Below are 27905 nucleotides of genomic sequence, written 5' to 3'. Positions count from 1 at the left end.
TTATCCTCTCTTTGAAGGGGACCGCTGAGGGCTAAATGTTAGGCAGAAGGAAGCTCAGATTCCAGGAGGCCAGTTGCCTTCAGTATAATCTACACAGGCCTGATGCAAAGCCCTTTGAAGTCAACGGGAGTATTTACATTGATTCCAATGGGTTTTGACTCAGGCCCTCTCTATATTTGATTATATATTTTATATATGTATTGTTACAGGGTCGGGTCAGATGGCTACAGGAGAGTAACAGAAGGCAGATATATTAGCCCCAGGTTAAGTAGGTCCCTTTTCCATGGGTAAGGTAACAGAACAATCAGGAACCTTCTGGAGATAATGAAGACAGACAGGCTGATTAGAACACCTGCAGCCAATCAAGAAGCTGTTAGAATCAATTAAGGCAGGCTAATCAGGGCACCTGGGTCTAAAAAGGAGCTCACTTCAGTTTGTGGTGAGCGTGTAAGGAGCTGGGAGCAAGAGGCGCTAGGAGCTGAGAGTGAGAATGCGGACTGTTGGAGGACTGAGGAGTACAAGCATTATCAGACACCAGGAGGAAGGTCCTATGGTGAGGATAAAGAAGGTGTTGGGAGGAGGCCATGGGGAAGTAACCCAGGGAGTTGTAGCTGTCACACAGCTGTTCCAGAAGGCACTCTAGACAGCTGCATTCCACAGGGCCCTGGGCTGGAACCCGGAGTAGACGGCGGGCCCGGGTTCCCCCCAAACCTCCCAACTCCTGGTCAGACACAGGAGGAGTTGACCTGGACTGTGGGTTCATGAAAATGGCCAAACTGAGGGCTGCTGTGAAGCTCCAAGGTGAGCAAATCCGCCAATAAGCGCAAGACCCACCAAGGTAGAGGATGAACTTTGTCACAGTATATACTCCAGCATAGAAACACCATGAGGTGTAACAGTTAAGACTGCCCAAGCGTTGAAAAAATAGGAAATCCCTAGCCAAGTATTACCAGACATGCTACCCAGCAATATATCAACAATAGCTTAAAGAATATACAATCTTCATCTGACTCCATTCAGCACATGTGGGTCATCCATCACACTCATAAGCAAACGCCCCACTGAAAATGTCTGTCCACAGCCCCCGCTCTTCCAAAAGCGGGAAATGAGCTTCACTCAACAATATTCCAGTAACATTAATTTAGATATGGAAATGGCAAATTGGTTTCTTCTCCATTAAACAACACATTAGTAACCTGACCTGCCTGGTCTTGTTTTTCGAAAAGCAGGGATTAAATAGCAGCAAGGGTGGTTTAGGTTGAACATTAGAAAAAACTTCCTAACTGTCAGGGTGGCTAAGCACTGGAATAAATTTCCTAGGGAGGTTGTGGAATCTCTGACATTGTCTAACCTGCTCTTAAAAATCTCCAAACACCTGTCAGGGATGGCCTAGATAATACTTAGTCCTGCCATGAGTGCAGGGGACTGGACTAGATCACCTCTCGAGGTCCCTTCCGGTCCTATGATTCTATGATTTTATGATTCTATGAGGGGGGCGGGGGAAGGCTGGTAAATCAATGACATTAAATGCTGCTACATTTGTGAAAGAAAAATTCAACCTACCACCTCCTGCCTGGCAGATCATGAATTAATGCGTGATGTGTTCTATCTAACAGAGACAGGAATGCAACAGGTGTAATTAACACCCTAGCAGGGGTTCACCTAGCTACACAAAGTCAGATCAGGCTAGGAAGTTCCCACCACTCTCACTTCCCCTTCATTCCAGGTTTATCCTAAAGTGTAAGGAAAAATTACTGGCACTTCTCTAAAGCCTTCCATCCAAAGATTGCTAAGTGCTTTATCAATAGTAATGGATTAAGCCTTCTCAATACCCTCTGCTCCACATAAGAATTATTGTCCCTGTTCCTGTGCTTTAACCATAGGGCCCTTGAAATGCACCTAACGTTGTTCTCCTGCTGTTCAGTTCTCCCACTATAAACCTGTTTCACTGACTTTGAAGGAAGATTTTAGAAGACCTTGCAGCCTGTTTTAGCTGGATAAAATATTTCAGGAAGTGGTGGTTTGAGGGTAATGAATGCCAAACATGTTTCTCAATGTGAAAACCTGCTTGGGTGGTTTTGCACCTTGATTTTGATGAGCTTTGAATCCAGCTATTTTAGTTCCTTTCCAGTCCTCATTATCCCCCATTTTCTCTATTGCTTCCTCAATAAATTCTACCCTTTGCCTTCTCAGCTGGTTTCAGACACAAAGAGAACTGACAGAACATACTCTCTTGACAGGTTTTAGAGGTAATATTTCTTCCAGGATTAGCAGATAATTTTTAAGAAGTATTATGATTGCTAATCCCTAGATTTACATTGCAGCATAGCACCTTTTATATAAGGATCTGAAAGCACTTTGCAAATATGAATTAAGCCTCAGAACACCCTGTGAAACAGTATAATGACATTTATATTACAAATGGGTAAAAAGAGGCAAGAAGGGGTTAAGTGGCTTGTCCAAATCCCTTGCTTTAGCCACTCAACTACACATGAATTCTGAAGTTAAGCACAAAGTAAAACTATTACACTGTCACTTTATATTCTAGGAAAAGGCATCGGCAGATTATCAGCACTGATTGTTTCTTTAAGGATATGACTAAAAATCTGTTGAACAGGGAAAAGCCACTTGAACCAACAAGACTGTTCTTCAGGTTTCTCTGAAACTCCACTTCTCTGCTTTCTCACTGGACCTCTTCCATCCCCTCCGCCATAAAAAAAAACCTAGTTGTCTCAAACTCATTTATACTCATAAATGTTATAGATTTACTAACCTTCATACTATCGTTATGTTTGGGTCACACAACATACCCAGCGGGCCAGTTTGCTGCACTACTGATGAGGGATAAACATATCTGGGCCAGATTCTTATCTCAGTTACTCTGTGACTTCAGATTTACTCCAGTGTAACTGAGAGCAGAGTCCATCTTGTGGCTATTATAGCACACCAGAGCTAAGCAACCCAAATCCATTTCCAAAAGCAATGCAAGATAAAGCAATTTGGAAGCTGGGTTGTTGGATAAAGCTTTGCATGTCGATACCAAGAATGTCCTCCAGAGGACAGGCTATTTCATAATGGCACTGGGATACGAGCATTGATGGTGAGTGGTGTAGTCTGGGCTTTCCTTGTGGGATGTCATTCTATTCTTTGAGTGAAGCAGTTCTGCCTAAATTTCCAAGTTGTATCAACAGGTACAAACATTAAGGAATTCAGTCTTAAGAAGGCCCTGTGAGATAGATAAGAATTATGATCCCCAATTGATAGTTGGGGAAACTGAGGCATGGAGCTGTGAAATGGCTTGCTGAAGGTCACACAGTGAGCAAGTGGCACAGCTTGAACGGGACTCTAGTGGTGAAATCCTGGCCCCAGTGAAGACCATGGCAAAACTCCCACTGACTTCAGCGGGTCCAGTTTCACCCCAGATCTCTGAGCTCCCAGTCCTAAGTATCAAGCATAAAAATTATCCTTGCTCCAATATACACTTATACTATACCTTCTTCTGGGACAGTCACGTCTTTGCTATGAAAGCATGAGCAGATCTGAATGCAATAGTCAACATGCGTGTAACCACTTGGTTGAACAATACCAGTCAGGGGTGCTGAGAACCCTTGAACCAAATTGTAAACCCTGTTTATAATGGAAACCACTTCAAGCCAGGGGTGTGTTAGCACCCCCAGCACCCGTAGTTCCAGCACCTATGATAACAGTGATAATGTCTGTTGATACAGTCACTTATCCAATGTACCTTTCTCTCTCCCCACCCACCTCCCCCCACTTTTTTTGTTGTTTTGGGGTTTTTTGCTGTTGTACCTATTCCATTTAATATGTGTCCTCGTTTCTTCCAGGTTTATTATTTGATGTTTATTTACATTTGATTCCATTTTTCATTTACTGGCCCAGTAACTAAAAGATTTAAATCTTCTCTCAGCCTAAGTTGCATTATCCTGCAGTCAGCAGCAAACTTCATAATTTTATATTGGATGTTCTAATCCAAATCATTTATACACTGTAAACAGGATAGTAAATCCCATGTGAGACCAACACTGAAGAGCCCCAGTAAGACATTGGCTATTTCCTTTTTTTTTTTTTTTTTTTTTAAATCAAAGAGACACGGTCATCCCCTTCATTGTGATAATTTACTTTAGATAATCTTCTAAGTGAAACCTTATCAAAGATCTTGAAACTATGAGTTGGTAAAAGCCTAAATACACTATTCTCAAGTATCTTAAGGCAGGTCTACACTACAGCCGGAATCGACGCTCTGAGATCTACGGTGTTGGACTTCAGGAGTTTGAATGCTGCATTATGCAATGCAGACATGATCAATAAAGATCATGAGTATGTACCTCACTATTGTGCCTCAGTACTTGATTACATGAACGTTAGTTATTGAGTAGGTTATATATTTCAACCCTCCCTTAAAATTATATTGTCTACTACTTAATATATTTCAAGCTCTCCTGGATTTGTGTACTGTTTGTAAAGCCCTTTACCATTATCAAAAGATTCTTAGATAAGAAATTTTGCTATGAGTTCAAAATATTATTTTTTTATTATTGTTGTTGTTATAGGTTGGCCAAAATAGAAAGCCGTAATTCAAGTCTATTAGAATTTCTGTGCTGGAGTATGTTTTTCAGAACAGAACCTGCCCTCTTTGTTGAATCCAAACCAGAAGGGGTTGGACTCTCCTGTGAAGAGCATGTTCAAGCTGGCAGAAAACTCACAAAAGTAGCTGATCATATGTGATTACTACCATGCAAGACGGCAGAATTATTGCAAGGTCATTTGCTCTCTTCAGACTTCTGTTATTTTGGGTACAAAAATCTCTTGGAGATTTTGTTCTTGTCTAGGATGGACCCTTGCCTAAATTCAGCTTTGAACTCAAATTGCAAAACCTAGCCTAAAATTAATCCATTTCTGGATTCGTTATTTATCAGCAGCAGCTGAAGCAACCAGTTATGGGGTGAGTGGTATTCAGATGAGCAACATTTCATTCATTTAGGATGATGAAAAGCAAATATGTGCCTTCCTCTTTAATACAAAACAAATACTACAGTACTGATTCAAAACGCTACAATTTATTGGGCACAGTCATTAGCACACCTAAATATTTGCTACATCTGTTTTTGCAGGCACAGCAAGTTTGCCCAATATATACATTTCAAATATAAATAGTTAAAACTGCCTCCTTATTTCCTTATCTGCCAAAAACTACAGTTCAAAGGTCCTTTCCCCCCATGCAACAGTTCATGTGTAGCAGCAAACCCTCACGCTTTGTAAGGAATGTTGGGAATGCAGCTCTATGCTCTGCTTTATGTGTTAGCCCTGTCATCAGCATTTGCACGAGTGAACGCTACTAAGGACCCGTTTTCACTACAGGTATAACGCTGGTATGGGGGCGTTGTTACAGCACTATTAAGTTTTGCAGTGTAGATGGAGCCTTAATTGTGTTCTGTTACAGAACACAAGGAAGACCCCGTCTATACTGCAGAAAGGAACCCTGTTGTAAAAGGCTCTTGACTCAGTTATAACATTAGCGCTGATGGGTCCTAACTGAGCTTGCTAGGATGGCACTCTGGGGACTATGTTGTCCTGTTCTGATACTATCCCTATGGCACTTTCCAAGCCATTTGCCTTTAAGCCTCATAGAAGTTTTCAGAAGTATGGCAGGGGGTCAAGAGAGCTGATGGAGATACCTTATTCCCATGGACACAGGGCTCAAAAACTTTGGGAGGTCACCGAAAACATGGAACAGTAAAACAAACAGGGAGCTCGGGTCAGACTGCTTCATGCAAAGGGTAATGGGCCTGACTGTCTCAGAGCTGCTTAGCACCAGCATCTACCATTGTCTGCAGTAGGATTTCCAGGTGCTCAGCACTTCTAAAAATCACATCAAATAAACATTGTTATAATGCGTACCACAGGAGTGCACGGCTCATTGCAGCTGACTGCCCCAGGGAGCTCGTAAAGGAAAGGAGACATAACCCAGAAAGGGAAGGCAATAAACAACGGGGTGAAGGAATGTCAGACTAAGAAGAGATCGGGAAACAGACATATTGGGCAACATTTTCAAAAGCACCTAAGTAATTTAAGAGACTAAGGTGAAATCCAGATGTCATTTAAGTCAATGGAGTGACATAAGAGATTAGAGGCAATTTTTTCCAAAACACCTACTTAAGAGTGACTTAGGAGCCTGAGTTATATTCTCAAAAGTGACTTAAGGCCAGAATTTAGGCCAGAATAAAGGTATTTAGGCACCTGACTCGCATTTAAATCAATAGAGTTAGGCAACTAAATAACTTTAAAAATCTGGCCCTTAAACACTAAGTCATGCCCAAGTCTCATTGACTTTCACTGAATGAGGCAGGGGTCTTCTGGAAAAAATAGGATATGATCACGAAATAAAAGACTGTGATGCAGAGCATATGCAAGGAGGATGAATTCAGGTTACACAGACACCCATCATTCTGGCATTTCCAACCTTTTGAATACTTGACTTGACACCTATTCTTTTAGCATTGTTTTTTGCGTGTAGTTTACATACAAATTAAAATTGTCACCAGTATCTACACTGAAGACCAGAGGGACCAACTGAAGGAAAAAAATGAATTTTTTATATCATGCTCCGAATTCTGCCCTCATTTACACCTGCGTAACCCCAATGACCTGGCTGGGTTTTATGAGTGTAATTAGGAGTAGAATTTAACTCCAAGAGCTCAGACAGTGCACCACCTTGTTTCTGAAGAAGACAATTGAAGGGCCTGGTACAGAAGCAGGCCGAGAGGATAAATCCAGGATTTTTACTGTTCTTTCTGCTCTTTTGCACACTCACTGCTCAGGTTCAGGTTCTCTGCTGATATGCCCTTTGCGCAGAGCCTACACAGCAGTCCTGCAAACCCTCGACCTCCTCCCCTTCCCCTCCCCTCAGTGAAGAAAAATACTGAGCTGTTGCCATTGGCTTCTACATTGCGGTTTTGTAGGGGCTAATCTTCCATTTCAACAATACATCTTTTGTGAAGAGCTCTCAGCAGAAACCTTAGACACCTTCCCTAAGATCTGTTTGCTTACAGAAGACGAGGTAGGATTTATTTAAACCTGGCTAGATTAACGTCTCGCAAACATTAGCAAAATGAGATTTAATCAGGCTTTTCTCTATACTTTCCAATGAAATAAATCACATTCATTATCAAGTCGTAATAAGATACAAGTACTGAGCTGGGAAACTTTCAAGTCTTTTGTCTTTGGGAGAGTGGAAGGAGGTTTAAAGAAAATGGGATCAAAGATAACTGCTCGGACTGTCTGAACATTCAGACTGGCAAAGGCTGTAGAAGAGCTGTAGGAAGGGAGGAAGGATTGTGCAGTGCTTAGAGTGCTAGCCTGGAACTTGGAAGACCAGAGTTTAATCCTTGCTCTACCATAGGCATCCTGTGTGTCCTTAAACAAGTCACTTACCTTTCACAAATGGAGAACTGATGCACAGAGAGACTAGTAGCTCTGCCCTCCCTTGTAGGGAAACATTAAAGACTGTGGGGCACTCAGATGCTACGGTGATGTGGACTATAATCAGTACCTCAAGTAGATAGGGGTGTGGTCTAAACATTAAAATTAGGATTCCTGGGTTCTATTTCAAGCCGTCGTTGGCTTCTTCTGTGACCCTAAGCAACTCACGTCGCTTCTCTGTGCCTCAGTTTCTCTACCTGTAAAATGGGGACAACGTTTTCTGGCCTTCTAGAGATGTTTTACAGTTAGTTAATGTTTGGAAAGCCGATTCAGGTTCTTGGAGGACTGTTGTGCCAGACAGTAAGTTCAAAGTGCAATGAGCCCCTTAACTTGGACATATCCTCCTACTTTTTAAAATAACTTTGCAGTACCGAGTGAAGCAGTGAACATAAAAGCGTGGCTTTTTTAATAGTCGCCCCACAAATTCTCCTGAAGAGGCCGAGCTGAAGAGACAGGTTTACTCTTTTTTCAGCTCTCAGATTATAAATCTGAAGAAAAAGAAAAGACTATGCACGGTTAGTGTGAGTGCAAATTCTAGCATTTCCCCGTGCAGGCATAATTGCGTGTGTACAAACAGAGACACTGTTTTGAAAATGGGGCCCCTAAAGTACATCTCCGACTCTTCGACACTGGGCTGGGAACTATGGGCCTGAACAAAAACCTAGTGGAGCCAATGCAAAAACTCCCATTGACTTGAGTCGGCTTTGGATCAGGCTCCACATTGGTTGAACTGGTTTAAAACCCAAATGGCTCTAAACATGTTTTGGCCCTATCCACAATGGCCATGCAAACAGTGTTGAAACAAATTAGTCCGGCACGGTTTACAATCAATGCAGCAAACAGGTTTGAGGCCCAGTGTGAATGGGGTCAAGATGTTTTTAGCAGGCAAATATCACGTGTAATACAAAGTGTGGGTGTGTTGGGGCACTGACAACGGGGGAAGAGGAAATATCAGCTAGAGCAGTAGCATTGTTAGTAAATACAATTGTCAATGTATTTTTTTTTCAGGAGGAATTAGCATCTCATTAGGTTAAATAAAATGTACTAGTTCTCAGATACTTGGCCAGGTCTCTGTTTGAATCAATCTGTCCATCCCAAGGTAAAAGCTATGACTCTGTTTTATCTCTCACCTAAGCTTTGCCCTCAACCTTTGCTTTGGCTTCCTGCTTCCAGCGAATAAACTCTCTGGAGACAATTTTGGTTCAGGATCACACTCACACTCCAGTAAAATAACTAAATATCTTCAGGAAGGAGTACAGTTAAAGAGGCAGCTGCTAATTATGAGTCAATCTCTTAAGTGGCAGGATTTCCATCTGCTGCTGAGACAATGCTTTCAGGAGCTTAATGATAACCTTGGTGATAACAGGCAAGTTAAAACCAACAAACTGGGAAAAGTTCTCTTATTAGAATTATCAGCAAGAAACAATGAAAAAGTGGGAAGGGAGCTTCCTGAGGAATGGAGGCAAGACTTGTGTTTGGGGTTGTTTGAACCCCGCAGCCCCACCCCCCATTCTGGCTTATTTTTACCTAATTACAAAGCCATTTCCCAGGTAGCATTTGAAAACTTAGAATGCTGTTCTCACATCCACTGGAAGTAATAAACCAGAATGACCTTTGGCTTCCTTCCATGCAAACAAAAGCACCGTGTGGTGCTGGAAATCAATATGACACTTACTCTTTCGGAGGGTTAACGTCCTCTGGTCGAGCCTCAAAGAACCTAAAGACTTCATCACACTGTGAAATGTGAGGAGGAAGCCTGACGAGTGCCTGTAAAAGAAAGGAGGGAGGGGAGAGGAAAGTGTTTAGCGAAATCAAGTTTAGAAACTGATCCTTAAATATACAACCAAGAGGCAAGAAAGGGAACAATGCAAAATTCTGGATCCTGTCAGTAGAATGATAGAAGAGCAGAGGCAATAAACAAGAAAAGCATCATGCCAGGGTGCTTCCCTGAAAAGAAAGGGTGTGGCACGTGTTAGTGCAAATGGGTTATGTTGTGTGCCTAAACAAGCAGAGGGGCTTGGGGATGGCTGGTTTGGTTTTGGACACATGGGGCAAAATTCTGCTGTAGCTCTTCATGTGCAAATCCATCCTACTTATAGTGTAAACTCTTCAGGGCAGGGACCGTCTCGTCATTGTGTTTGCACAGCTCCTAGAACAATGGGGCCATGGCCGCTAAGTATAAATACATAATAAAATAATAACAACAATAATAAATACGTAAACTACAAATTCAAAACTCACAAATATAGTGGAGTAATTTGCTCCATAAACCCTCTCCTTTATGGAGTATCAGTAGTGAATGCAGGACTTGCCAATGAGTTTCCTTGCAAGTTAACAGGAAAGAAAGTGATTAATTGGTTGGAAAGACAGGCAGAGAGGATTTTTCTGCAGTACAAAGGAGCCTTCACTGCAATGTATCCTGGCTAAGTTCAGCATATTAATGCACTCTGTAAGGTACCGATATGCAGTGCACATTGCACTCAACAATAATAAATGCAATTTTCGGGATAACATCAATTATTTTTAAATCTATTGGAAACTAAGCACTCAAATAGATGAGACAAGCACATCACGTAAAAGCCAAAAATGTCTTAGGTATTTGCTCTCTAGGTTCCATGGCTTGGTTCTGTCAGAGAAGGTCAAATATTCATCTAAAATGTGAGAGGCAGCAGAGAAGAAAGAATCAGATCAGTGCTTCGATTTGCACATGATTCAGAGATTAACAGAGGGAAGTGAACAGCATAAGGGGAAGAGTGGGCTGGGATTAACCCTCTCCTTTGCTAAGGCACATTGGAAGTAGGCTACGTGAACAGTTAAATATAGACAAAGCTTCTTAGAGGCGTTGTAAACCTGTACAACAGAATGAGACTGCCTGGCTCTTAAGTCACTTGAAAATAGGGCAAAAGACCTGAACTCCCTTCCAGGCAATCTTGAAAGACAGATGAAAAATCACACTAGTACTAAATCATGGATATGGCTGGGTGAACTGGGTTTGACTAACCTCGCGATAGATCTGATTTATCTTAGTCAGACACACATCTAAAACAAAAAGACATGGCAGTGCAATTCAGTTAGCTGTGTTGTTCTACATCTAACCAAACTTCTAAAAGCACTGGAATTTGTTTCCATATAATTGCAGTGGGGGAGGAACAGCTGAAAATTTAAAACTTAATGTCTTAATACTGCATTTCTGTCCCCTGAATTCTCCAGCTACAGTACATGTATCCCTGACTTGAAGAGGTCTGAAATTCAAATTCAAGTCTTCTTAAGAGTCTAGGGTTTTGCTTTATTCTGCTTGAGGCACATTATACGTAGGGGAATTATATAAGTTGTGTGAGTTTTGTCCTCGTTGCATATAAACAAACACATCTATATGGCAAATCAGAACCATCATCCAGAAGACACAATTCCAGCCCAGGAACAGCAGTAACTGTAGAATTTTGAAATTGGATTCTACCCAATGGGGGAGGGAGAAGCATAAGAGTACAAGAAATGTCATTGGATTTCACAACACAATGAACATAATGAAGAAGACACATAAACACAAGATTAAAGCACATTTCATTCAACTTCAGTCTTCAAGCAGAAGGAGAGGTGACTTGATTTAGTGGACTGAGCAAGGGAATGGAGTCCTGAGAGTTAGTGCTGTCTCTGCCACTGACTCCTTTTTGACCCTGGGCAAGTCACTTAACCTCTTTAGACCAAATTCAGAGGAGCTATGCAAACTGGCTGCCCATATTTGGAAGAGGGAGAGAAATTTTGCTGTGGTGCTGCAAGACTTAGTTATTTAATGTCTGTACTTTGTTTTGAAAAATTATTGTTGTTTATGGGCTTGACCTTGCGACCCTTGGAGTCAATAGTGCACCTTCCACAGACTTTAGTATTGCAGGACTGAGCAGGGTAAGCGCTAAGTATCATTAACAATAAACAGAAATCCCCAAGTGTCACTTAGTCCTGCAAGTCCAGAGTGGCGCTTTCCTGAAGGGACTGTCATACAGGACAACATTTTCAAACTTGGAGGTGTGATGGGGCACACCCCCATCCCAATCAGAAAAAGGCTAACGATGGCCTCTGGGCTGAACTGGTACTGGACAGACACAGCTGCAGAGCCTGCTCCATTTGGAGCAAATGAGCTTAAAAGGGAGTGTGTGTCACAGGAAGGGGTGGCAACCAGGAGAAAAGCTACTGCACACCACAGTCAGCTGACTCTTGTAACAGAGCCGCTGAGAGGAGGACAGCTTGTGAACCTCTGCTGCCCACAAAGACTCATCAGACCACATACAAGCTGTCCGCAGCCTGGCAGGTTTGAAGATAAGCCCTGACCGGGGGCCAAGCCATACCTCATCTTCAGAAACAAGCCAGATCTTTACACATTCTTCTGAAACACTTTGAGACTGAGTGCCCCCATCATAAGAAGGATGGTGGGGGGTGGGGGGGAGAGAAGGCGGAATGTATGAAAACGCCCAATGTAACCTAAAAAGAGCCCAGCCTATCACAGAGTGCCTAACACAAGGAACCTACATAAGTGGCTTTCAAGTCAATGGGAGCTGCTGCTGTGCAGCCAAACCATGGAAGTAGGACACGAGGTGGATTTTCAAATGGGCTAAGTGACTTAGGGGCATAAGGCCCATTGACTTTCAATAGGATTTGTGCTCAAGTCATTTAGGTGCTTCTGAAAATCTCACTCCCAAATTTATGTCCCTATTTTGGGAAATCTTGGGTCATCCACAAAGAAAATCACTGGTCCTACCTACACTTAGGCGGGACATTTCAAAAGCACCTCAATGACTCTGGAGCACAAGCCCCACTGAAAGTCAGTTTCTGTTTTTGAAACTACAGCTCTGATCCTGCACTTGTTTTAACACCCAAAACGCCTACAGAAATCAGTAGGATTTGGGGATGCACAACGTCTGTAGGATCCGGACCCATGTAATAGCTCCTAGAAGACACTGCTGCTGGGAAATACTAATAGGGTGTGAAAGCTATGTGTAGATGGGGCTGCTGGGGCCTGGGAGGCTATAACAGCACTAGCCACACATTGTTCTGCCCCATACAGAGCCCCCTTAGGCAAACATACAATGCACCAACCATTAGCTACACAAGTCTAATGAGATTCAACACAGTTAACAAAGAGCATACTGAGGAGGCAATGTCACATTTAGATGGCAATAGGAAAGATTCCAACAGTTTGAAGAAGAGAGTAAGTCCCAGGGCAAAGATACAACAGAGCAAACGAAGGACTGCAGGACAGGGTCAAGGAAAGGAGGGAGTTCAAGATAGGGAAAGAAAGAGAGGAAAACAGATGGCAAGGGGATGAAAACAAATGGGAAGTGGCAAGGAGTTGGAAATGGGGGTAAAATACATAATTAGAAGCAGCAATCATCCCAAACCGGTAAAGGATTTGCACAGGAAAGATGAAAGATAAAAATGCTAACACATGGAATTCAGTTTTTCACACTTGTAGAATAGTATCAGCAATAACATGTTTAACCGTGCTGAGAATTTAAAGCAGTAATGTGCAACTCATACCGCACGCACATAGCCATATGCCTTCAGAAAAAGGTGTTTATGGCTTTATTTCAACATGCAATTTTCTTGGTAGAATGCAGTTTCCAGAGAAAACTCATAGAACAATAGCCAATATCAGAAAGCGTATTAGAAGTGATGCAACATTTGCCAGTTCATATCCAGTCAATCTTTAGTTATAAAGGCTTTTGGCAAATGTTACTATTTACATGGTGTCATCCGCTTGCATGGTGCTGTATGTTAGATAGAGTGTGTAAAACAAAGAACAGATCCATGCCCATGGGAGCTTATTGTCTGCCAGCACAGAAAGTGCAACTCAACATAATGCAAAAACCGCAAACGAACCACAGGATGGAGAGTGTGTGTTACGGCCAGAACGTGTCTGTATGTGTGTGAACATGAGCGTGGTTTTGTATACATATATGCATGTGTGTGTACAGACGCATATACTTACAAATATACACACAGATGTGTATTACAGACATTGGTATACATGTGTGGGTATGTATGTATATACATGTATGAATACAAAGGCATATTATAGGTACAGCTGGTAGTGTTGCATATACTTAAGACTGCTCAGCACTTCCCATTAGAAGAGCCTGTTTTCAATTTCTTATAATTTTTCAATCTTAAATTGTTCAGGCTGAAATTTTCCCTGCTGAGTGTCTGCCTTAGGCTGAATTTTTCTGGAAAGTTTCAGGAAAAAGAGTCCAGCTGTTTCTCAGAATTAGGTGGTGGTTTTGCCATGATAAAAAAAAGTGCTTACCACTATTTCATTCAAAACTTCTACCGGCCCCATGTTTTAGAGCAGGGTCTTGGACTTTGGCAAGGTGGTTGCCCTTGTGCCAGGAATGTACCTTTTGCATCCCTGTGAAATTCACCCAAATTTGTCCAAGCTACATGCCTCTGAAAAATTGCCATTGGCACATGCTCAGTAGAGACTTCTTAAAGTGTGGCAACTAAATTCTGCAGTGATTCCATCTTCACCAAGCATGCTCCATCCTTGCAGAGTTCCTAAATGCCAAATGTACTGCGTATGCACCATCCCCGTAAAGCCACTGAGCATGCTCCAATCTGGCACTCCAGGGGAGTGATCAGGACTTTCCTTGCAATTGCTGCTCCACACAATTACGTTTCTGTTTTTTCAGTGTGCTTTTTTAAAAGCTGAGAAAATTACACACAATAAAATTGCATGAAAAGAACATTAAAATAGCAAAGTCAAGAACTCATATGGTATGTATACTCATAAAAGACAGTAGTAGACCTAGTCTAAATTTTCTGATTTTTAAAATTTTTTGAAAAAAAAAAACAGATAAATTTTGAATTTTTTCATGAAAATATGACACATTTTTGATCAGCGCTAATTATTATTAATTTTTCATTTGGTGCTCATTTGGTTCTGTAGTAGACACAAACATAAAGACTCATATGTGTAAGTCTTGGCAGAATCATGGCCTAAAAGACTGACATAGAGCAGAGAGGATGGACTGGGAAATCTAGAGGAAGGAAATTTTCTTTTTTTAATTATGATCTCACAACATGTGCAACAAGCAGGATCAAATTTTTCTCACTTGGAGCTGCCGGTATTCAGCCCCTCTGAAATCACCCACTTTTATTTAGGTGCGAAAATATGAGATTTAAGTCCTCAATTTGGAAAAGTACTTACTGCTTACTTAAACCCATTCCTAGTCAGGTCAGCACTCAAGCACGTACCTGTTAAGCACGTGCTTAAGTCAATGTGATTTATGCACGTGCTTAAGTGCTGTCCTGAACAAGAATGCTTTCCTAAATTGGCAACTCCAAGTCTGAAAATGTTGGTCTGAGTTTTTCAAAGGGGGTTGAACAAGGACAGCATGGTGGTTTTGTGAACCACAACTCAGAGGTCATTCCATGCATAAGGCACAGTATGTATTGGACACACGCTTACCAAGAGATGCATTTTGGCCATCAAAGTTTAGAAGTCTTATTAAATAAAATGTGCCCCCTCCCCCTGGCAGAGCAAGAATATGAAGTTGCTCTTTATTTTAAATTGGCAAAAGATCTTCAGATGCAAGAAGGAAACTGGTTCAGATGAGCCCAGAGGCGCGTAATTCACACTAAAGTAGTTGAAAGTCTATGTGTAAGAGGGAAATCATCCAGAGATATCAATTCCAGTGGGCAACAAATATTTACAGGCAGAGTTTGCCTGGTCTGTTAGATTACTTTCTAAATTAACCAGCAACACATTCAGAGTGCTGCAGTTTATGTTCAGAGATGAGAAAAAGCACTGAAAATATTCCCCTCTCTGCCCCTCTCCCCTTTTCACTGCTTCTTAAATGCTTCTTACTGCTGTGCCAAATGTTGGCTTAATTATCACAGTGCAGCTATTTCCCTGAGCTGTAATAAAACAGTGAAATATCCAGAGTCCTTGGGAGGTCTCCTTGGTAGTGGGCAGGGTGGGAGTCCAGTGCTCTCAAGTTCATAAGGTATGCACTCTTGGGACTGACATAGTACATTTTACAGACCTCCCTGCGCTGCAACGGCTCCACACAAATGCTCAGACATGCTTTGTCTGGCTTACATTGTTTCTGCATCTGTTGAAAAATATCAGACCCCACATCTCAAACGTGCAAACCCGCCCGCTCAGAAAGAGACAGCTTGCAAGCCCAAATGATAAAAACAAAAGAAGCTGCAGCATTCTTATCACGCATTTGCCAGGGCCTTTCTGAACTTCTGCTTTCCAGGACAGGTGATATGGAGGAGTAAAGCTCATCTGGCAACAATCAGCCTGAACTCTGGGTCTAAGCCTGCCCTCCGGGTCTGAGCCTGCCCTCCTTACTCACGCTAGAAGTGCTACTGATTTCAGTGATGCGGCAGCTGCGAGCAGCCGTCATAGAGCTAGGCACTTTGTTGTATTTATTGATTTTAATACCCCAGGTCAAAAGTCCTCCGTGACAGTTTCACGCAATCGCAACCCTACATCATCCCCTTTCAAGACTCAAGATTCAGTCGCATCCTAACTTTTAGTGCACAAAAGGTGAACTTCATCCGTGTCTGTGCTCCAACTGAATCCCATGTAAGCTATTTTGGGGGCTAAAGTGGGACTGAAGTAGTGCATAATTCTTTGCACAATGGAGGACTCAACGCAGTGAAATGTTTTGTTTTATGTCTCCATGTTTTATGTTGTTGCTGTGTAGTTTGGGATAACTTTTAAAATCAATACATGCAGTGAGAAAGGAAGAAAGATATAAAGGAGTTAACACTTCTGAAGTTGTGGGGCTAGATCCTAATTTCACTGAAGCCTGTGGAAAACATATGTATCAATAATTGCTGCTGGGGAGGAAATAGTTAATATTTGTTAACACTGTTTTATCCACAACCTCTTTTCCCTTCCCTGCATCAACTGTATGCTTCCTGGTTGTTATGCTCCTGATTCACAGCTGCCTAACATTCCCGGTCAATTTCATACTGGGGAATTCAAAGGTTGTGATTGGGCGAACATTCAGGATTACACAGATCATATACAAACCCCTTACACTGATAAAAATACTCCTGAAGTCTAGGTCTTAATAAGAACCAGGCATGAAATACTTGCCCCCACTGAAGTCACTGGCAACATTCTCATTGATTTCAAAGGGGCCAGGATTTTACCCCAGCTAGGACCTAACAAGAATCTCTCCTTCCCTCCCCAAACCTTTGTCCAAAAACTCTAATGAACTTTTGAGGCTCAAAATGTTTGCTTTTCATTATTATTTTCAAACACCTCTGGACTTCCATGGTCTGGAAGTGGAAGCTGTGAAACAACATAAGACAGCCATTCCTTGTATGAATGGAGGCAGGAAGTAGGAGGAAATTTTAAAAGAAAGCTGTTCTTGTGAGCTTTGTAGACTCAAAAAGTTCGGCAAAGGTGCTGCTTAAAATCTGTAAAGCCCTATGTGGTCTGGCACCCAGTTACTTCCTTGGGCCTCTATCCTTAGGTCCTGCTGTGGGATTCATGAACCACTGTGTTGCTGTCCTGCCAGCCAACAGACTGACTAACCACTGTGTCACTCTGCATCCGATGAAGTGAGCTGTAGCTCACGAAAGCTTATGCTCAAATAAATTGGTTAGTCTCTAAGGTGCCGCAAGTACTCCTTTTCTTTTTGCGAATACAGACTAACACGGCTGTTACTCTGAAATGTGTCACTCTTGCTACCAGTGACTGGGGGAGATGGATCTAATGCAAGTGGCAGCGTTGATCTGGCTTAGCCTACGACTGGGTCTGGTGATCTTCAGGGCAGGGTGTAAGATGAACATTTCTGATCAAGCTTTTCAGTGACCTGCAGACTGTTTAGTGGCAGGCTCTGCATATTTTAATGAATTTTGGTCATTTTTAGATTAATGTAAAAGACTGAGGCAAAGAGCACTGATTTATTAATCAATTGATTTATTAATCAATCAATAAATTAAATTAGCCTCTCTTTGGTGAAGCTTCCAAGCTTCCCCAAACTGAGCCATAGCTTGAAATTTGCCCATTAGTGATTCAAATCTGGTCTAGCATTAATGAGAAGCCTGCTGGAAATGAAGGAGGTTCATTGTGCTCAACTAAAAGCTAGTGACGGTCTGAATGGACTTCTCCATGAGAGAAAATACATAATGAAAAGGATGGCTAGAGGCAGTGATAGCACTTCAGGCCTAATAATTGCAACAGTCACTGTAATAGACTCCTCAGACATGACCGGTGATGTAACCCTAACCTGGGACTGGTATGTCTGCTTCTCAGACAATGGCGGCCCAGATAACCAGCTTCCAGTTCATCACGGTCAGAGGTCATGTCTGCACTCCCCGGCATAAACTACTGCCTTCTACATGGCATGCCTGTTTGGTGAACCCATGACATTATTTCTTACGGCATGTGTCTCATGCAGTTCCTTCCTGAACAAATAATGCTGGGAATACAGTACAAGCACACATTTTTAAAGATAGCTATTAGGCCACTATTCGTCAGACACTGCATTAATTGTTGCATAAAAAGCCTGATCTCATGAGATAAGACTTTTTTCCCCAGTTTTCTGGACTGGATGATTCAGATGACAAGGACTTCAATTTAGCAGAATGTCTGCTCCCTTTCCACATGCCTCAGGCTCTATGGTCTCCAGTGATCTGCACCCAATTTGCATAAGCAAATACCTGATGGGAAGCATCTTTAGGAATATATATTTTTTTCCTCCGCCTGCCCATCTAGTTTTCTTAAAAGGGAAAAAAATCACAGGAAATAAAAGACGAAGTCTGGGTTTAGATTATGCACTTTGGTTGACATGACTGATCCCACCTTAAAACCAGCACACCAGTCTTGCTCAGAAATACCTTTTAATTTAGTGTCAGAAGATTAATTATGAACAAATCGCAAAATCAGGGATGGAAGAGGCAGACTAGGTCACCAAACCCACCCTCCACTTGTCAATGCACTGTTCCTCCCTGCAACGTATTTTCCAGGGCTTCACTCGTTATTGGAAACACAATTAGAAAAAGTTGTAAATCATTTATCTCTAGCTTCCTGCAAAGCAAAACCTGGTCTAATTGGAATATTATTGAACTGGTGGGCAGGTAGGACTTAGCAAATGCCATATTTACTACTCTGCTCCCCCCTCTGAATCACCCATCATGTACACTAGGACAACTCTAGGGTTCAACTCCAGTGGATTTAATTGCTGACCACATCTCTTCGAAATGCTCTGAGAGGTGAAACTAGGTTCATGGCTTTTATACCATTGGCTAGGTGTTTCTGCGCCTGTGATGGGCCTGTTTCAGCCTGGGCACACATGGCTGCATCTTTTAGCTCAGGAGTCCTCAAGAGGGCTATCTTCAACTCTTTTGGGCTCCCTGGGCTGTGTTACCTCTGTCTATAATGGTAAAACACAAGAGGATTCCTAACGCAGGAATTGTACCAGGACCAGACAGGCAGAGGAATTTTGTCTGGCAGAACCAGAGCTCAGACCAGAGTTTGAGGCTAAGATGAAGAGCGCTGTTTCGCACAGAATCCCTTATCTGATAGTAAGATTCTCGACATGTAATGTATGCTGGTGTTAAAGGTCTTCTGCAACACTGGACACACGGGGCACCGTGCTGGTAAAAGAAGCTCCCTGAAGCAAAACTCTCCCATCTTTGGCACTATCTACAGTAGTTTTGTCTGAGGATCCTGTAGGTCAAAGGCTCCTCTGTGCTCAAGTACACTGCCCCCTCCTTACCTGCTGATGTTTTAGAAAGGGCAATTCTCAGTTCACCTTTTTCTTCTCCTTTTTCACTTCCTAATTTTTCTCAGCAGACCCTTCCTGGGGACAGGCTCTGCAAGTCTGATTTAGCCAGCTCAAACTCTCTAATGGCAACAGCGGGAGATTTCCAGCGCTGCACTGTCTGCTAGTCATGGGTATCTTTGATTGATCACCTTGCATAGTTGTCCATCCGTAATCCTACAATACTCATTCTTCTGTGAAGATAAAGTTCTTACCCTGCAATATTCGTCAATGGGCTTCAGTCTCTTCACAGCTACATCTCGAATATGACTCCTCCGGAACAGGATTTTACCTGCAAAGGGAATACATAAAAAGAGAGGTTTAGGAATATGGGTGGGACTATGGTATAATATGATAGCATGGAGTGGAAACATGGTCTAGTGCCCCATGCAGAAGACAAGGTGTCAGAAGATTTGGGTTCCACTCTTTGCTCAGCCACAAATTTGCTGCACTGACCTCGGCCAAGGCCAAGTCTACACTACAAACTTACACCAGTATAACAATGTCACTCAGGGGTGTGAAAAATCCACACTCCTGAGTGCCACAGTTATACCGACCTAATCTCAGGTGTAGACAGCGGTATGTCGATCGGAAAGTGTCTTCTGCCTCTTGCAGAGGTGGATTAACTACGCCAATGGGAGAAACTCTTCCGTCAGCATAGTAGCATCTTCACTAAAGTGCTACAGTGAAAATGCCAAAAATATTACAAATATTCCTTTCTAAGATTCCTCAAAGAGTCACAGTTGGTCTCTGCTTCCCCCTTTGCTCCAGGGAAGAAACAAGCAGTTCCAGCTGTATACCTGGAACGACTTAGCTCCCCCTTTGCAACAGCGCAGCTGCGAGGGCCAGCGCAGTGGGTGAGAGCAGGGCGACAGTGGCGGATTAACACACGGGCTTACTGGGCCCGGGGCAATTTGGGGGCCCCTGCAGGGAAACCGGAACCTGTGTAGAAGTGGGGAGGGGGGGGGGGGGCCACCAGCACTGGAACTGTGGCCCTGCCCCTTGAGACCCCACCCCCGGCCAGGCCAGAAGCTAGAACTGGGCCATGGTAAGAACCATCCAGCAAGCCTGGGTTGCTGTGCGGAGCCCTGGACCTTCCACCTGCCCTTGGCTGGGGGCCGAGGAGCAGCCTTATCACTTTATCAGCTCCCCCACCACAAAGTGCAGCCCCTGCTGTCATTGATCCACACCTGCCCGAGGCTACTATGCCCATTTTAAAAGTGGGGGGCCATGGCCCCTGTGGTTCCCCCAGTTCCAGCATCCCTGGGCCACCAGGGTGTAGGGGGCCAAATGTTCTTTGTGCCCATGGCCCCAATAAATCTTAATCTGCCTCTGCAGGTCAGAACCAAGGTTCCACCCCCTCCCCACTCCTACCCACCTATTCTCTGCCCACAGCAGCTACTCTCCCCTCCCCACAGACTGCAAATGCAGGTAACTCACGCAGAAATCGATAGAGAGCAAACAAACGGTAACTCAACAGGCAAGCGGTACATTCAACTGTATCTTCTATAATCTCATCCATGACACTGTATTTTTTTTTTAAGTGAAAAAAAAACAATCCTGATGTTTTTAGTGGATAAAATTTCTGCAAGCAAGTGAAGCTTAAATAAATTGCTGGGTTTTGTGTTAAACTGATAAAACCAGAATTTATCGAGATGCTCTAGGAAAATGAGTTTCCCACAGAAAAAGATGTCATGGAGTTGGTATTTTTTGGCTTGAAAGGAATATATTTTCGCATCCTTTTTTGGTGTTTTTCTTCCTTTTTTCTCTCATGTTGAATTTTTTTTTTAAACACATTGAAACAAGAATAAATTATACATTCTTGTTGTAGAACGTATTTAGTCCATCAAGCTTCCATGTCTGACATAAACTGGTCTTTTCACCAACCTCTGCTGCAAACTTATTCCCACTGGACAATGGAGAAATGAAGGACAGTGGTTCACAGATGATAGGATAGGCAAAATGAGGAGGAAAGGGAATCTGAGCCAAAACCTAAATTCCAGAATTTCCTTTGGCCAAGCTTATAGCACCTGAGAAGTTGAACAGGACCATGCACCTTAACAGCTGGGAGGAGGTAAAATCCATCAGGACGCTCCCACTTTTTCCCTGTTTCCTCCCAAACTATCAGTCTCAAAGACCTTAACAGCATGGTTAGTTTCGTTCCAGCCAAGGAAAAGTGGATACATCACCCCCCAGGAACTAAAAACACATGGTTCTCATTAATCTTGACACGTCTTGCAGGGAAAATTTGTTCTTAATACTGTAGATGTCCACCCCATGAGATTCTACTGTTCTAGAATGACACCGTGGCACAACTTTATGATGCAGTGCCATGCTGTAACAAGGCCCAAGGGACACTGGAGAATCTTCACTCATCCTGAAAGCTAACGTTGTCAATGCTAAGTCATTTAGCAAAATAATTGTTCTGCTGGCATGTGGGGTCCTAGGTTGTGTCCTTTGCCCTGTCACTGACTTGCTGTGTGACACCAAGCAAATCACAACCTTATTGTTTCAGTTTTCCTATCTGTAAAATGGGAACAACAACATGTATTTGCGAGACTTTGTTATTATAAAACCCTCCATGAGGCTCAATTGAAAGGTGCCAGAGGATGCAATTATTATACCTCCTTTTTTAAAAAAAACCTAATAATGGAGAATAAAATAGCTCCTTTCTCAGCATTATAAAAGTGTTGGTGTGGGCAAACTTTTCATTTCTTTGTGAATTTTATAAATGTGCTGTAAAGAGTAAGCAAACCTCCAGCTTTCCTGTTTTCAGTCCAAGCCACAAACTGAAAGCCAGAGTGGTGACCATATAAAAACATAAAGGAACCAAAGACTTAAACACATTAAAGATCTCTTGTAAATGTAATTCAGCTTTGCTAAAAGAGTTTACAGGGATGCCCGGTCACTGCCAACATCTTCAAAGTAATGTAATAAATGAAAGACTGGAGCATAAGGAACAAGATAAATATAATAAGGAAGGTTATATTAAACACAGAGTACAAAAAAGACCCCCAAGATATGATGAGTCTTAATTCATTCCTTAAATGGAGATGGAAAACGTCAAGATGATCACAGTGCTAATATGAAACAAACCCCAGAAGGTGCTTTAATTTTTTCTCCCAGGTTCTATGCAGAAAGTGCCATTAGAAAACACCAATATCAGTAGTTAGCAAAGGTTAGAACTGGGTTATAGGCCTGCCTTCCTGGTTACCCAGTACCAAGAGAGTATGAGGATAGGAATATTCGATTATGGAGCATTCTGAATAGTACTAGTATCACGGAGGGCTATGCCGGGCCTTTCAGTACAGCAGCCATGCTAGGGAAGGGAGCAGAAGAGACAGAGATCTCAGCAAGATTGACCAACCACTCAGACCCCGAGTTCAGAGGTGTGAAGTGACTGAGAAAGTGGGCTCCTAACCCCAAAGATCTTGGGAATCCTTGGGGAAAGGGAGGCCCAGCTCTGAGGGTGCAGAGGCATCTCTAGGGAGATACATCTTCTGCAGGTGCCTTGCCGGCCCCTCGCCGGCCCCTCTTCTTCAGGTAGAATGCTCCTGCCTGCAGAAGCCATGCTGCTACCTGAGAATCCCTCTAGGACTGAGCAGTAGCAGCTGTGAGAAGATAGGGCATTTCCAGTGAGAGTTAATGGTGTTTTCCCTGTTCTTCTTCCCTTGTACCTCGACCCTCATTCCCAAGATCCTGGGGACCCATGAGGTCAGGGAAGGGGGGAGAATGATGCAGCACAGCTGGAACCTTCCCCCTTCTATGCACCCCAAGAGCAGGTACAGTGGATCTATGCTCACACAACCAGTGGGGATGCTCTGGCCCTAAGACCGGTATGGACAGTCTAATGAAGAGGCTTGACTCGTGTGACAATTCTGGTAATCCAGTTATCACATGGACAAATAAGGAAGAAACAAAAAGGTGAGCAATTGGGCCAGGCAAAGCCCTAAGAGATTGGTGAGTCCCAAGTCAGGACTGAGGGCCATGGATAAGCCTCTAGCAAACTGCCAGGGACATGAGGCGACTTTTGTTAGGAGGTGGTAGACAGAGGGGTTTGGTCATATGCAAATCATTTATTTTTTGGTAGTTTTCAGCATCAATAAATAAAGCCTCGGCTTAAATGCGAGTACATATGGTATATATTTCCTCTCAATGAGAAACAGAATTTTACTGCAGCTCTTCTAAATCTGTCCACGGGAATCACACCCCCATTTTACAGAATACTAAACAGCTTATGACTCTTACTACAGCCCTGCTAGGTAGTGAATGATAAGCCTGTCTCTGTCTCACATGGTAGCTTAGAAGCTGACTGCGCTGTACTGGGCAAGTATTTCATTCACAGATGTCCCAGACTTGGACAGGACCACGGAAGATCTGGAAGATGCATTAAAATTGACTCCTAGGATTGGGACGATGGGGAAACCGTGGGGGGATATGTCATTTGCAGGCCCCATACAGCTGCAGCAGTTCAGTATTATGCCTGGGTTACTTGGTGCAGACATTTCAGTGAAGAAACAGAGTCCTCAGAATGGTCTGGCGCATTTCAAAGTGTCTGAAAGGGGAAATGTAAGGTTTGCGTTCGAATTTCTGAGCATTTGTTGTTATCATCATGAAAGAAACAACATGGATGTCACCTCCTTGGGGGTGTGATATGTAATGAGTTCTTGATTTTAAAGACACCACACAACCACACATACCCTAGGAAATTACATCAACACACACTATTTTAAAGGAAGATTATTTAGGTGGTAAAGTCAAGCACTCAAAAGTTAAGAAATCCCAGGTTTATGGTTGCACATGTAACCTTGAGTATTCTCCTCCTGGGCATGTGTAGTCTTTAATTACATGACCACATACTGGTTTTTTCCACAGGACCTCTGCCCTATTTGGTGCACCACATTGATGTTCAAGGAGACACAAGAAAAGCTTGCATTTCCTGACTTGTATAACCTTAATAATGTTCTTTTAATACAGTTTTTGCCCTGTGTAACATTGTACTTTGGGTATCGTGGACTTTCATACATGCCATGTAAATCAGTGGCAGATGGCGGACCAGAAACAGACAGGGTAGGGTCCCGAGGCATTCATAGGAGTCCCATATGGCCCTGCTCTGATTGGTAATACAACAGTACTAAAGTAAGTGGCAGCAATACTAAAGAAAGGCCAACATGATGTATACAAAGTTGTATACCCCAGGAGTATATGGTTCATCTGCTTATCACACTGGACCAGTCCACATTAGGATGAGATTTAATGTTCCATTTACTGGTTCCCATAGCTGCAAAGTTAAACACTTCAGGCCCAGATCCAGCCATTAGTAGCACTGTGGAGACTAGCATGGAGAGGGAATCCACAGTATATCAAAACCAGAAAGGCAGGGCTGAGCGAGAGAGGAAGCATTTCAGCCCAAAACAACTTACAAGGGGTGCTGAAAAATTTAAACAGACATTGCTGTTTAAATAGGAAATGTGCAGTATGCAGCCCCTGCTATTGCAATGAATCCCACCCAGCTAGCATGCTGTCACACCACAACTGCAACAAAAAAACGATGCAAAATGCCTGCAGATTTTCACATACCTCCAAGAGAAAAGTGTTTTCAATCACTTTTTCCCCTGGGAGATAAATATAAATCCACAATCTATCTGATGCCACCAACCCACGCTATATAGTTTTATACTGTGTAGGGCTTATAGAGTTTGACTTTCTTTTTATGTTATTGAAGGTACTTTTGCCACAACTTTTGATGATAGATCTAAGGACACTGATTGTTCCATACGAGGAACTTTTTCTTGATGGCACCTTCACAAGGGAGGGAGTAGTTAGGCCCAGCGCACTATATATCGAACACAAAGGAAATTAGTGCTTACTCTGTGTTGTGTGTGTCACGTTTTAGCCCAAGCAGAGCCACAAAACTTCAGAGAATCTTATATGAAACTTACCATACAATAAATATGTATCCTAAGCAGCTAGTGTGATATTTAGGGGTATGTTAAAAATAATGTAATATTTCATGATTTATGCTTAAAATAACTTGGGCTGCGGCCAACTTCAGAATCTGCAGCTGCGGAGGTCAAGTCTGTCGCTGCCTCCTAAAAGCACGCAATCCACCTTGCTTTTGTTCTCTCTCTCTCTCGCACACGCACACATGCATGCACTGTTGGTCCTTTCTTTCTTTTACCTCTGGGAGGAGTTGGGAGATAAAATGTATCAGTATGATGCATTCAATCTAAGGTCATCTTCTCAGAGTGAATTCATTCAATATGGTATATCCACTTCTCTTCTCAGTTACAGTGCAGCAGTGGAAAGGAGACAAAAATGTGGCCCTAACATTGCCACAGCATCTCCTCCTTAGCTTCACAGCTTCCCCCATGGTAACTGAAACCTTCTTTGGGACGAACGTATTTTATTTTTATGAAGGCTCTTATTCCATCTATATCTGTTTTCATTATGTTTATGCACTGAAGAAACACAGACATGCAACTGGTTTTGAGACACAAACTTCCTTTACACCCCCTCACCCTTTTCAAACCATGACATTCCCCCTAAAGCCCTGCAGGCAAACACTCAAGCATCTGTTCCCAACTGGCCATTAAGTAAACAGAGCGTTTGAACCCACAATGGCATCCTTGAGATGAAAAAGACACAAAGGAGCTAACGTTTTGGGGGCAGAAGAGTGATTTCACGCTTCTCAAGGAAGCGCATGCTATTATCAGTGAGATGCATAGAGGGAGGCAGCCACTAATCTTGCAATCCAGATACAGCATCGTCTCACTTTTACATGAGACATCCTGGCCTCAGTGGATTTCATTGATGACTTCCTGGAGTCAAACAACCAGTGATGGGGTCCCAACAGGGACAGCATTCACTCCTGACAAAGAAAGCAGGGAAGGAAGTTTCACATATGTCCCTCTGGTGGAAGGGGGGGGGAGTAGAGTGGAGACAGTAGGAACATCTCATGGAGTCAGAGTTTTTGCCTGAGCTCAGCTGTCAAAACTGCTGCAGCTGATAAGTGCTTTCAACAGTCAGTGGGAATTATTAGTGAGGGTGACAGAGGGTTCTGAAGACAGTTTGGGCAGCCAAAAAACCAGCGTCAACACAGCACAAACACTAATAATCCTAGAGCTAGATAGAGCACGTCAGAATCAGTCTGTGCACGTGGATCCTGCACGCAAGCTGCAACGTCAAAGCAAATCATCGAGAAGTACTAAATAAAGCATGGGAAACACAGAGTATAAGTTGATTATAAAAAAACATGCCCCATAGAGAAACCTTCCTCTGCTAAAAGGGAATATCTTCTCCAATGGAGAGCCAGAGAAAGCAGGGAAGCATGGCTGAGTGATCTGAGTGCAGGACTGAGGGCAAGGAACTCCAGAGCTGCAAGTTCTACTCTCACACTGACCCCACTTTGTGCGGTAGACAGGGCCAGTTACTTAGCCTCTCTGCATATCAGGCTCAGCTCTACATGGTTTAGTTATTATTTGTATGGCGCTTTGTAATGGTTAGCCGCTCATTATTCATTTTAGAATTTATCTAACTGGCATCACCCAAAGAACCATACATTTCTGGAAACTCCTCTAAAGTCATGACTCCAGCTACGACTCTTTGCCGTCCCTCCAAAGCAATAGCCTATCCATATCAGGAACAGTTGTGAAGACAAATAACACAGAGCACAAATCAGACCGGTGTGTGGCATAAAGCTCCCCTTAGCACTCCGCTGCTGCAGGGCTGCTCCCTGCATGCTGGCCCCTACACTAACTCCATATCACCAGGGAACCATCCTTTCGCTAGGGTGATCCTCCTGGGCTGGTTCCGCAGCTTCACTGCCAGGATACGCTGCAGTGGAGGACAGCATCCACTCCACGCCAGAGGAGCTCAACTTTCACATGATCACAAGTGCCCAGATTCCTTCAAGAGACCTGAAGCAGCTCATCACACAAGGGAGCCCAAGGGATGCAGAAGTGTTCACTTTCTTAGAGCCGATGGTAACATGACTGGAGTTTTCTTTTGTCGGGTTCTTTTTTGCTCATGTGGGGGCCTGGGCAATTCTATGCTCTGCTCAACACCAGGAACATCATCTCTTCCTCATTCTCCCTCACACATAAACACACATGCACACACGCAAGCTTTTCTTAAGAGGCTCCAGGGACATCTGCCCTATCGCAAATAAACTACCTTAAAGACAAAGGAAAACTACTTTCAAGACAAGGCTGCTAGGCATAAGGTCATTCGCACCATGAGGGGAAAGGGAAGGCAAGTTGGGCAATTTGAAGCCTTAATGAAATCTCTTTCTGGCATGTGCTTCTCGCCTAAGATGAGGCTAGAAAGGTGCACGTTGTGTTGTAGCCAGTGCCTCGTCTGACATTCTCTAAAACAATCCATTTCCAAACATCAAGGCATGGTAGACAAACGTGGAAATCACTGGGGTTTAAAACCCAGTCACACTGGCAAGATCTAATCAACAACACCACAAGGGAAAATATCTTTGAATGTGCCCTACCACACGCTGAAACAACCAGCTTCTCTCCTTTGTCAGGTCATATGAAAGTCCTGCTTTCATCAGTACACCATGATTCCTATTACACAATCAGTATTTGCCAACAGGTACCACAACAGTGGCATCTG

General features: G+C 43.0%; 1 protein-coding gene across 2 annotated transcripts in view; it reads right to left on the bottom strand.

The window, feature by feature from the left end:
- SH3PXD2A (SH3 and PX domains 2A) overlaps window positions 1-27905 on the bottom strand; it is a 376104-nt gene that overhangs the window by 195577 nt on the left and 152622 nt on the right. For both annotated transcript variants that reach the window (XM_077823232.1, XM_077823234.1), the window contains exons 4-5: window positions 19496-19572; window positions 9176-9267 (exon numbers count right to left, since the gene is read on the bottom strand). In XM_077823232.1, coding sequence (XP_077679358.1) covers window positions 9176-9267; window positions 19496-19572 — 169 coding nt within the window. The remainder of the gene's footprint in view (window positions 1-9175; window positions 9268-19495; window positions 19573-27905) is intronic.

The sequence above is a fragment of the Eretmochelys imbricata genome, chromosome 7 (assembly GCF_965152235.1).
Source record: "Eretmochelys imbricata isolate rEreImb1 chromosome 7, rEreImb1.hap1, whole genome shotgun sequence".
NCBI lineage: Eukaryota > Metazoa > Chordata > Testudines > Cheloniidae > Eretmochelys > Eretmochelys imbricata.
The sequence above is the reverse complement of the archived record's forward strand: the minus strand, read 5'-3'. Positions and strand labels throughout refer to the sequence as shown.